This window comes from Mustela lutreola, chromosome 4, assembly GCF_030435805.1.
Source record: "Mustela lutreola isolate mMusLut2 chromosome 4, mMusLut2.pri, whole genome shotgun sequence".
Lineage (NCBI taxonomy): Eukaryota > Metazoa > Chordata > Mammalia > Carnivora > Mustelidae > Mustela > Mustela lutreola.
In genome coordinates, this window is record NC_081293.1 from 84,697,853 (window position 1) to 84,710,270 (window position 12,418).

A 12,418-nucleotide genomic window follows, 5' to 3' on the forward strand; every position below is an offset into this window, starting at 1 on the left:
AAAAAAATTTTTTTTTAATTGTTCAAGCTTTCTACATCAGGACAACATTATTTTTCAATACAAAAGTGCATTTAGGGGACGCCTGGGTGGCTCAGTTGGTTAAGCAGCTGCCTTCGGCTCAGGTCATGATCCCAGCGTCCTGGGATCGAGTCCCACATCGGGCTCCTTGCTCCGCAGGGAGCCTGCTTCTCCCTCTGACTCTGCCTTCCACTCTGTCTGCCTGTGCTTGCTCTCACTCTCTCTCTCTCTCTTACAAATAAATAAATAAAATCTTTAAAAAAAAAAAAAAAAAGTGCATTTAGGGGCACCCGGGTGGCTCAGTTGGTTAAGCGGCTGTCTTCAGCTCAGGTGATCCTGGAGTCCCAGGATCAAGTCCTGCATTGGGCTCCCTACTCTGTGGGGAGTCTGCTTCTCCCTCTAACCTCTCCCCTTTCATTCTCTGTCTCTCAAATAAATAGATAAAACTTTAAAAAAAAGCAAAAACAAAAGTGCATTTAACTTTAAAACATGAAAAAAAAATCCCCATTCCATATTCATTCCATTAATATCCCTTACCACATCTAGAAAAGTACGTGTCTGCATTTGGTAAGTAGGAAACAAATACTGAACTAAATTGGATCTCCTGGATATGAAATAGAAGTAGAATAGAAGGTAAAATCTATATAAAAGGGACAAGTCTATAAAAATGGCACCTATAGAATATAGAGACTGATGGGAGATTGGAACAGCTGTAGCCTGGCTCTCCATTGGAGCCTCTTGATGCTTTTATATGTGGTAACTCTTTGTTTAACTTTCTGAGGAACTGTCTCAACTATTTTCCGCAAAGGCTACACCATTTTATATTCTTACTAGAATTGTATTGGGGTTCTGGTTTCTCCATTTCCTCACCAACATTTTATTATTTTCTGTTTTTAAAAAAAGGTTTATTATAGCCAACCTAACAGGTACCTCATTTGGTTTTGATTTGTATGTTTATAGTGACTCGTGATGTTGGGCATCTTTTTGTGTCCTTATTGGCAATTTGTAGGTCTTCCTCGGGGAAATGTCTGTTTAAGCCCTTTGCCCATTTTTGAATTGTTTTTGTTGTTGAGTGGTAGGTGTTATTCATGTGTTCTGTATATTAATCTTTCCTCAAATAAATAATTTGCAGATATTTTCTCCCATTCTTTGAACCCGCAGAATTGTCTTTTCACTCTCTTGATAGTGTCTTGATGTACCATAGTTTTAAAATTTGTTAAAATCCAAATATATCTATTTTTTCTTTGTTGTCCATGCTTTTGGTGCTGTATCGTAGAAAATATCACCAAATCCAGGGTAGTGAAAATTTCCCCATGTTTTCTTTTAAGAATATTCTTGTTTTAGCTCTAATACCAAAGTTTTTTTTTTTTTTTTTACCAATTTTGAATTAATTTTTATATGTAAATATGGTAGTCAGTTCTTCTTTGTGATCTTTTTTTGTCATCTGAAGAGCCCATCTCCTAATTAGTAGCCAAAATGGGGTTGAGGATGAGAGACTAGAATGAATCTGATTGGAAACACTCCCACTCTATGACTTTCCTTCTCTGTCTCCTTTTGTCTCTTTAAGAATTTTTATGTCACTTCAGCTTAATTTCTTTATTCCTTCTATCTGCAGAATGTTCTACATCCTTACTTTTTTTTTTCTTTTACTTCTGTGTAATCTGATCCTTGCCTTACTTCCATTGTGTACGCCATTGGACTTAGGAATGTTGACAGAAGAGTACATACAGAGTTCTGTTCCTGTGCTTCAAAATAATTCTTCTGGTAATGATAGAAAGAAAAGCAAAGTACGCTAGGAACTTGTCTGCTTTATTGCTATAGTATGGAAGTTAAAAAACTACAAATGAAGACGATCTGACAGTGGTTTTTAAGTGAGTATCTACAAACTTGTTTTAGAGGATAAAGAGTTTTTTTTTTTTTTTTTTTTAAGATTTTATTTATTTATTTGACAGAGAGATCACAAGTAGGCATAGAGGCAGAGGAGGGGGGAAAGCAGGCTCCCTGCTGAGCACAGAGTCTGATGCGGGGCTCAATCCCAGGAACCCTGATCATGACCTGAGCCAAAGGCAGAGGCTTAACCCACTGAGCCACCCAGGCGCTCCGAGGATAGGGAGTCTTTTTGACCAAGACTTCCAATTCCATTTGCATGTTTTTCCTCCTGTGTCCCGTTCTTTTTTTCTTCATACCTCACTGTCATGTTTGCAAATTCTCAACTTCCTTAACCCTCTGTCACAGTCTCCCAGCTTACTCACTTTCTAGGATGGAAAACATACTAAAATTAAAAAATACTCTGGTAGTCAAAGGACTGGGTTGCCACTCATGTGAAAAATTCTTGTGCAGTATGAAGACGCTTTGTATCAGACAGTCCTGTCTGTAGAGACATATAGTGAATGAAGTGAACATAATAATTTGTACTTTAAAAATACGACTTTTGAGTTGACTAGTTTTTCAGTGCAAGTGAATATAAATATTTCCTTCATAAACAAAGATGAGTAACTTGGTTCTTTTTGCACTCAGATGGGCTTTCTTTCTTTGTATTTATTTAAAAGTGTTTACTGAATTGAACCTGTTCCATTCAGTAGTTTTTGTAGGTTGGCAGGTACATTTAATGTAAAACATAAACATGGACCTGTTCATTTGGTTGCTTTGTAGATAGGTAGGCTCATTGGTATATTTGTCTAACTGTGCATAGATACCAGTCCCCTGAACTTATCAAATGTTAATGAAGTAAACTTTTCAGGTACTTTTAAGTCAGTATCTGCGTCACAAAATACAGTGAATGCCTCAGTTGTTAACCATTTGCACTGATCTCTAGAAATGAGCCTGGTACAATGCTTTGTGATGTGTTCTTAACATTACATATTACCTCTGCCTAAAGACCTATACCTTTGTTTCATTTTACAGAGTTAAACTCTTCAGGAAAACCAGTTGATATAATTATAATACCATGTCCAATACACTGCTTGTGTCAAATATTAAATATGTTTATGCTATACTATCCAAATTACTCTCGTTCTGTTATATTCTTTATTATGCTGAGCACCATTCTGTGTCTTTAATGTGGATTTAATATTAAGTGCTATATGAAGTGGAAATATGAAATGTTAATGGCATGCTTAGAATTTTATTTTTCAATAGTATAATGCTTTATTTTTGTTTCATTATATCTTAACATGAAAGAAGGCGTTAAATTTATGTTCAGTGGGTCTTTTATAAATTTTGCTTTAGATATTCTCTCATTAAAAATATATGTATAAATTGAGGTTATTATAGAAAATTCATAAAGTAAGCAAATATGGATTAAATGGATTATAAAATTTTTAATTTAATAGCTGTTGCTGTTTTTCATGTGACTTGGTCTTTTTTCCTATTACAGTGTCATACTTTTTTTTTTTTATATATTTCTTTACTTTAAGAAGGGGGGAAAATTTCTTTCCTTGCTAAGAGAGCCTAAATTTCCACTTTAGATGTGAGGTTTTTAAAATCTTAGTTATATGACATTCATTAACTTTTTATATATAGATAGGTAAGATACAAAGTACGTAATTATTCAGCTGTTACTAAGTGAGTCTGTCTAATCATTACAGAAAATAAAATACAGATGATTTCAGTGTTTTATCTAAATTAATGGCTGGCTTTTAGGTTTTTTGTAATTTGTATACATGTTTCAAATAGTGAGCTTTTTAATATGTCAGCTTGGTTTTTTTATGAAATTATTTAAAAAATATTTTTATTCTGCATGTAAATTTTTTTTAATATCTAAGGTTATGTCTTTTGGGGTATGTCTTAATACACGCTGCTAATATTCCTTTGAAAAGTGGTTTGGTTGGGTCATGAAGAACCGAAATCTGAATTGATGTGGGCAACAGAACCATTTTGGTTTCTTACCTGGTTGACTAACATTGTTTTCCGTTTTTATCATTGCCAAGTAATTTCTTAGATGATTTGCCAACACATCCAAACAAAAATCAGAAAGCTGTTTTTCTCTGGTGAGAGCAAGTATGTTATGGTCTCTGAATGGTTCCTTCTAGCTTTGTATGCATATTTTAATTCAACACATTTAAAAAATTCAAATACCTATGTGGCTGCTGCTTTCAAGGTTGAGAAGGTTTGTATTGTTACTTCTGTAATTACTGCTTGCTGTTGTCTTCTGTTACATGGTAAGCTCCTTGTGGAAAGGAGCAGTGCTGCTTTCGTTCCTGAATACCCAGTGCCTAGGGCAGAATCCATCACATAAATAGTACCTAAGAAGCATTTATCAAATGAATAAGCCCTCATGCATACTTTTATATGTGTGTGTGTGTGTGTGTGTATATATATATATATATATATATAGTTTCATATAATTTTTTACTTTAGGGATCATCTTGTCCAGCTTCTTCATTCTATATAGGACAGGGAGCAGACGTTTTTAAGTTAAATGACTTGCTCATGTGTCTTTTCTTTCATGTTTGTTCCATTAGTTGAATGTTAGTAGAGATATTCTCAGGTATACCATATACATTCTTTGAAAATATCTTCCTTAATATTTTAAATATCTGATGAGATACTTATCTAGATTTCATCCTTTAATTACAGTAGATTTATTAATCATTGAAAAAGTATGGTCTAATTAGTAACAGACTTAATTTTCTGTTCAGTATTTTTTTAAATTCACTGTTTGTTTTGTTTTTCAATATTTGTTTTTATTTATTTTTAAAGTTTTTATTTATTTGAGAGCAAGAGCGAGTGAGAGAGTTCACATGCACACACAAGCAGGGGAAGTAGTGGGAGAGGGAGAAATAGGCTCCCTGCTGAGTACGGAGGCCAATGAGGGGCTCTGTCCCAGGACCCCAGGACCACAACCTGAGCCAAAGGAAGATGCTCAGCCACCCCGGTGTGCCTCAATATTTGTTTTTAAATGGAAGAATTTAGTAATCTTTTCATTGTGCCCTGGTAAACTATATTTCCTTTTCTCACAAAGGGGCCAGTTACTGGCTTGTGATCATAATTTATAAAGGTAATGTCCAATTTAAGGCAGGACAGTTTTTACAATAATCCAAACTGCCTGGCTTGCTTCAGACATCCTCACAGCACTCTCTTATTGCTTGGATCTAAAGCTGCAAGTCATTTTGTTTGTAAGCCCACTACTTAGCTTGCATTGTCTCCTGGTTCTCAGACTACATGACCACTAAACATGACAACTGACAGCAACAGGCCCACTAACCTTGAAGAGTAATCTAGGTATTTAATGAGAAAAAGTGGTTTCCCTGAAGTCTGAAGGCATGTTCCCCTAAGTAACTGTTAAGGAGTGCTCTTCCTATGCAGTGGAGAGACCCCATCAAAATATGCCCTTGATTCCCTCTGTGGTACTTAGAGCAGAATTGAGAACATTGGAGAGTCCCTGACTGTCACAGCCTGTGTGGCATGCCTGTGTATTTGAGGATATGTGAGAAAAGGACTAGAAACGTTTTCAAATTAAAAACAAAAAACAAAAAACTGTTTTGCATTGAATTATTAAGATTCTTAATGTTCTTTAAGAATGTATTTTGAAGCATGAATGGATATCTTACTTAATATGTTACTCTAAGGAGAAATTGAGAAACTAGTTTATGGTATTCTTTTTCTTAGCTGCAATTTTCTGCTCTTTGCCACTTCCAATAATTTCGGTTTTTATGGTATTCAAGATAGTTGGATTTGAGCTGAATTTTCTCATTTTCTGTCTTCATTGATTACTTTCTTACTCTGCCCACAGTAATTGTATGGTCTCTTTAGTATAAAATACACTGTATTAAAAGTCAATGTTTATATAGAATGAACATCATCAACTTCTTGTAGTTCTGAACTAGATTCCTTTCATTCAAGTGTTTATTCTTGGTATTTGATAGGGAGTCAGAGATCTTGACCCATTAATATTGCCTCCTTTCTTTAAATTACCTGGCACTAGGAAAGTCAAAATTAAATTGGCCTACGTCTTTCTTTTATATGAGTTAGTGTCGGAAAAGTTTTGGTATTGTTTTGTTTTGAGCACCGGTTTTTGTTTTTCTCCCACGTGAACTTTCGTGTCTCTCCTTTCTGTTCTTTGAAAGTACTCTGTAAAGAAAATGGAACACTTGCATGATACTCTGAGTAATTGCATAAAGGGAAGGAACATTAATTATTTTTAAAATACAGTGATCAGTTAACAGCTCTCAGTTTATTCTCTAATCTTTGTTCCTTGTAAGAGTAATCAAAAACTAAAATGCTATTTAAAACCTCATTAAGTTTTGAAATATTTGTCTGGGTTAATGTTTGTGTCAATGATCTCAACTTTATTTGGTAAGGGCATTTATAATATGAAAGCTCTCCCTTAATCAAAATTCTCACGTTGTTTTCAGTTCTCCCTCATCACAGGTTGTGCATTCTTTTTTTTTTTTTTTTTAAAGGTTTTTTTTAGATTTATTTATTTATTTATTTCACACAGAGAGAGAGAGATCACAAGTAGGCAGAGAGCTAGGCAGAGAGCTAGGCAGAGAGAGAGAGGAGAAAGCAGGCTCCCCGCCGAGCAGAGAGCCCAATGCGGGGCTCAATCCCAGGACCCTGGGATCATGACCTGAGCCAAAGGCAGAGGCTTATCGCACTGAGCCACCCAGGCGCCCCCAGGTTGTGCATTCTTAATGTGGCTTTTCTATCTGCTGATCTACTATTCTTTTCTCTGTTCTTACTCTGGATAGGACCTGCCATCTGTGCCCTCTACCATTATTCTGCTTTGACCAGAATGTCTTAAGAGGCAGTCCCTTAACCCATTTTTCTCTAACTCCCGACCTCATGCTTTTTTGGCAAACCTATTGCTTGCAGAGTCAGTTTACTTGCATGGTTTGAGTTTTCTTAATCTGTGAAGTAAATTCATTGATAGATTTTAAGGCATGTTCTAGTTCTAAAGGTTATTAATTATAATAACAATAAAAATATTGTGTTACTACATTTTATTAAAAATAGAGAATAAGTCTGACCAAGAAAAGAACAAATCTAAAAGAATAGTGTCAGAACAGGGGAATACCTAAACAAGCAAAAAACACTGAGAAATTAGAACAGAAAGAGGCAAATAATACAGGAGTAATAATATTAACTAATATTTATAGGACTGTAAGTTACCATGTATGAAGTACCTATTATTTCAATAGGAAACATATTTAAAGAATTTTTCAAGGCATCTCTTAAAACTATACAGAATACTCATTATTTTAAAACAAAACTGTCATCCAAGATAGTAAGACCATAGTGTTTAAATACCGTTATTCCAGTGTGTATAGTTCCTTTCATCTAATTCCAAAATTTGTCTTTTTTCTTTTCTGCTTGGTCCAATGCTCTTTACACATTCCACAGTCACTACTTTAAGTGCTTCTGATAGCCAGTGTTCTTATAGGACTCTTCAGAAAATGGTGACCAGTTAGCATATGTACACTGGTGGAGCTTAGGTGGTGGGCATCATCCTGTACCAAGACAGCAGCTGTTACTTTATTGATGTGCATGTTTCTTCTACCTTGTTCCTAAGAGAATATCCATTCTCTGTGACTCATAAATCTTTCTCCCTCATGATGAACATTTCAGCTATTGAGGCAATAACTGTTTTTGTTTCTGTTTCTTTCTTTCTTTCTTTTTTTTTTTTTTTTTTTTTTTTTTTTTTTTTTTGCTTATTTGATGTATTTGACAAGTCTAGAATATCATGGTGATGATCTTAAGTTGCAACTACTGTTTTGTCCTAATTTGAAATATAATTCATGCCAAAAACCCAAATTGAATAGTAAAAATGTCTCATATTACAAACTAACTACGTAACAGATAGTTTTGAGTAAAGAAAGGTAAAAAATAATATATCCTTGTTTAGTTTACGTTGATGTTAGGTATAAGTAACCATCATGAACTGTCTTCAGTTATCAAGAAGATAGCTTGTTTTGTTTTCTTTTAAACAAAGTACGCAGCATTAACTTCCATAACTATATCCAAGTAAGACCCACTTCTAGACATTTACATTCAGCTTTGCGAAGGGCAGAGATACTATATTTTTTCTTCATTTTCCACCTTCATTCCAGTTTTGGAAGGAACTAAATAGCTTTCATCTCAAGCATAATGCAATTTTCAGTATTCATGGGAAAGTTAAAAGTACTGTAAATATTTAGGAAGGTGATACCATGCCAGTATAAATACCAAAAGGGATGTGTTGAGTAAAATAATATTTGTTTTAAAACTTTTTGATGTTCTTACTATGTTTGATTATTAAAAACTAGATGTGCTGTGCAGTCTTATTTTTTTCTTTTTAAACACAGTCTTTTTTTTTTTTTTTTTTTTTTTAAGATTTTATTTATTTATTTGACAGAGAGAAATCACAAGTAGTCGGAGAGGCAGGCAGAGAGAGAGAGAGAGAGGGAAGCGGGCTCCCTGCTGAGCAGAGAGCCCGATGCGGGACTCGATCCCAGGACCCTGAGATCATGACCTGAGCCGAAGGCAGCGGCTTAACCCACTGAGCCACCCAGGCGCCCTAAACACAGTCTTATTTGATACAGAATATACTGAGTCTGATGTAGAGAATGGCTTGATTAGGGCCACATAACCAGCCACAGGGAAGTTCTAGGAAGACTTTCCTAGAGCGCATTCCATTCTTCCTTATTATCTCTAATTATCGCTGTGGCCCTCAGCAGCTTCCAGCAGATACAGACCTAATCCCTTGCCTGGGGGGTGTGCCCTAGGCCCTAGGAAAGCCAGTGTTTGCACCAGCAGTAGCACTTTGCTTGGGAGTTGTTACAGGCATACATTTCAGGCCCACTCCGGGGCAAGAATATACTTTCGCAGTTAGGTGATGACCCAGATCATTTAATGCCTGGTTTGGGGCCTCTGTTACATCATTTAGTACTTCTACTAATGAGGACATTTTTATTTAAAAGCTTATTTTTAGTTCTTCATGTTCTGGAGTTAAAAATGCTAGTGAGTTTTCCATTTTCCACAACAAATATATATAACTTTTGAACATAAAAAGATGTTAACTCATTTTTAATGTTTTTTCCTTTTAGTTGAGTTTTTACAAAAATAAACTGCCATTCCTTTTTGCTTTAAACAAATAGATTTATTGCAGTCGGGAGTAAGTTGCACCCTGTGAAACTCAGAGAGATTGTCGGCGTTGAGTGGGAAGGCCATCAGAGCTGTTGACTCTTAGCTGGGTGTATATGTAGGAAGCATCTCAGAATATTGAAAAACTTAGCGGAGTAAAGATTTCCTACTATTTTATGAGAAGGTTTTTTTTTTTTTTTTTCTGTTGATTTTGCATTGTCTGTAAGTTACAATATTACGCTCTTTTATAACACAATGTCATTTAAAACTAGAGCATATTACCTTAGCTTCCTGATGTGTCTAGGAGGGAAAAATGGTCTACTTGCTGCTTAAAAGCAAAACAGAGTAAGAAAAAAAAAATGTAGAAAAAATTGTGGTTTCTTTACAATACAAATTTGGTTTCTTTTAGTTATGGTAACAGGGTAAGGGGTGCTAGTTTAGATGTCAAGAACTCTTTCTGGTCTTGGTTCAGCCAGTAGCTGACATTATATCCTTGGGCAGATCACTTCATCTCTCTTTTTGGACCTTGGTAGCTTTATTCGTTGAACCAGGAAGTTGACGTTTCCTGTTCTAAAATGTTACGATTCTATTTATGAGTTTCTCTTTAATATGGCATAGTTACTTAAGTGAGGTTTTGTGTACTTATATGAATTTCTCTTAATTTTAGATATGATGAATGGATTAAAGCAGATAAAATAGTAAGACCTGCTGATAAAAACGTGCCAAAGATAAAACATCGGAAGAAAATAAAGGTAAGTGGTTATTTTGCTAAAAGTGCTTTTTTTGCTACATCATAGCTGTTAATTAAAGAACTTTTCCTCTAAAATATGCATTAAATGTGTGTGTGCGTGTGTGTGTGTGTTAGTGTTGGTAGAGATAGCAATACTCAAGAGCAGTGAATTTACCAAATGCTAGATCTGGGTATAGTTAGTATTGTCAGCTTATGGAAAGGTCTTTTGGAAACAGTACTGTACTAAGTGATCTTTGAGGCTTGTTTTAATCCCAGCATTGTGTAAGGCCACCCAGCCAGGTTTCGCTTACTTATTTCCGTCCTTTTTGCCCCTCTCATTTCTAGCTAGGAGCCATAAAATAGTATGACCGGGAGCCTGGCTTTTAGTCTAATGCCTGTAAACTATTCAGGGGAAGAAAAGGAGGGGGTATCTGAAAGCAGAGAAGAGCTGGTGGCCCCAGATCATGCAAGCTTCCCCCAGAGTGTTTGTTCTTTTCTCACTGTAAAATTGGATCTGTTCTTCAAGTTGTGGTGTAGCAACCCAGGCGCTACAACTAGGGTTTCTCAAACCCCTTTCATCTCCACTGTTGGTCTTTACTGGGAAGTATGGAAATCAGAATATATAGTATTATCTTTAGCTACTGGAAGGGTTGTGTGCGAGTGGTGTTAAAAAAGCCCATTTCCACAGACAAAGCAAGTTTTAGGAGGGAGTATTTCTCAGATAGAGGAGGAGGTAGGGATGGGAATATTCATTCTGGGGGCGCCTGGGTAGCTCAGTGGGTTAGGCCTCTGCCTTTCGCCTAGGTCATGATCTCAGGGTCCTGGGATTGAGCCCTGCATCAGGTTCTCTGCTCAGCAGGGAGCCTGCTTCCCCCTCTCTCACTGCCTGCTTCTCTGCCTACTTGTGATCTCTGTCAAATAAATAAATAAAATCTTTGAAAAAAAAAAAATCATTCCCTAGGGAGTTTTTCCCTAAATATTTATTCTCAGTTCAGTTCTTGCCCCCTCCCAGGGCATATATTACAATTCCTGGTCATTAGGGAAGAATCATGTGAATTTTGGAAAAGCTTTCTAGATAATACTCTTTGATATTACACACTCCTCCCTCACTCTGTCTCATCTGTCTTCTGATAGCCATTAAAAGCCATATTTGAATTCCGAATGGGGTGGACTTTTTCTACCCTAAGAATACAGGATACATTATGGTCTCTGGAATAAAATAATGAAGTAGTGAAAAGGCTAGCAACAGGAGAAAAAATGGAGCAGCACTAATTACTGATAGGTTGTGGTCATCTACCTGCACATCAGGCTTTTCATTGCATTCTGAGAATTAAGTCTAGATGTCTTAAGTGAGTGGCTCTCACACTTGAGCATCTGTCACGTCACCTGGAGGACTTGTTGGAACTCCGATGGCTTGGCTCCATCTCCAGCATTTTATTTTTAAAGATTTTATTTATTTACTTGAAGAGATCACAAGTAGGCAGAGAGGCAGGCAGAGAGGGAGGAGGAAGCAGGCCCCTCGCTGAGCAAAGAGCCCGATGTGGGCCTCGATCCCGGGACCCTGAGATCATGACCTGAGCCAAAGGCAGAGGCTTTAACCCACTGAGCCACCCAGGTGCCCCCATCCCCAGCATTTGTGATTCACTAGATCTGAGGTTGGTTCCGGGAGTTTGCACTTCTAATACATTCCAGTAAAATGCTCTTGGTGTCAGTCCAGGAACCACACTGGGAGAACTATTACCCGGAAACATCTGTAATATGTCATGAATTATCTTCTCTGCATCCGGAATGATGATCGTGATGTGCCGCTTTTGAGAGAAGTGTGAAAGTAGTCTCTGAGATTCCGTAGTCTGTCTCTGTGGTGGGACGGCAGAGTTGTCTACTGCTCCGTCATGCTCTGCAGCATCATTTAGGAGGCTTGTCTCAGTGATTTTTCCGATACATTATTTTCAAAACAAATTTAAAAAGCAGTTTCCAGGAAGTATTTTAATTTGCCTCTCCTCAGTTTAGTTGTAAACGGACAGTTTTTTTCAACATGAGGGAGGGAGGTTGCCTTGTGACTTCACTTTTTAAGAGATCATTTGTTTAGAGTTATACCCAGTGTCAGCTAACTGAAGATGTTTGGAATTTTGTCATTCCCAACCAACATTTTATATTGAAAATGTTGGGGCGCCTGGGTGGCTCAGTGGGTTAAGCCGCTGCCTTCAGCTCAGGTCATGATCCCAGGGTCCTGGGATCGAGTCCCGCATCAGGCTCTCTGCTCAGCGGGAGCCTGCTTCCCTCTCTCTCTCTGCCTGCCTCTCTGTCTACTTGTGAGCTCTCTTTGTCAAATAAATTAATAAAATCTTTTAAAAAAATTTATATTGAAAATGTTACACGTTTTGAAACTACCAGGTTGAAATTTTTTTTAGTAAATATTTAAGACGTTTGGGTTTTAATTTTGAAGAATTTATGATGTCAGTTATTACCAGTATGTGGTTTGTTAGTCTGAATTGCTTATGGGATCACTTATTTATCTCCACTATTAAAATTTAAATATTAGACAAAAAAGTTTTATTTATCCTATAGTATTTGTTTAAAACTTTGGAAAAACATTTTTGGCTGTTT

General features: G+C 36.5%; 1 protein-coding gene across 6 annotated transcripts in view; it reads left to right on the forward strand.

Moving 5' to 3' along the window:
• Positions 1–12,418, forward strand: part of ARID4B (AT-rich interaction domain 4B) — a 148,377-nt gene that overhangs the window by 109,295 nt on the left and 26,664 nt on the right. For 5 of the 6 annotated variants that reach the window (XR_009352696.1, XM_059170409.1, XM_059170411.1 and 2 more), the window contains one exon: positions 9,749–9,833. Coding sequence is in view for 5 of the 6 variants with exons in the window: in XM_059170409.1 (XP_059026392.1) it covers positions 9,749–9,833 (85 nt within the window). In the remaining variant the exon portion in view is untranslated. Of the gene's footprint in view, positions 1–9,748; positions 9,838–12,418 lie in introns of all 6 variants that reach the window. The other variant, XM_059170408.1, reaches the window with a different exon arrangement.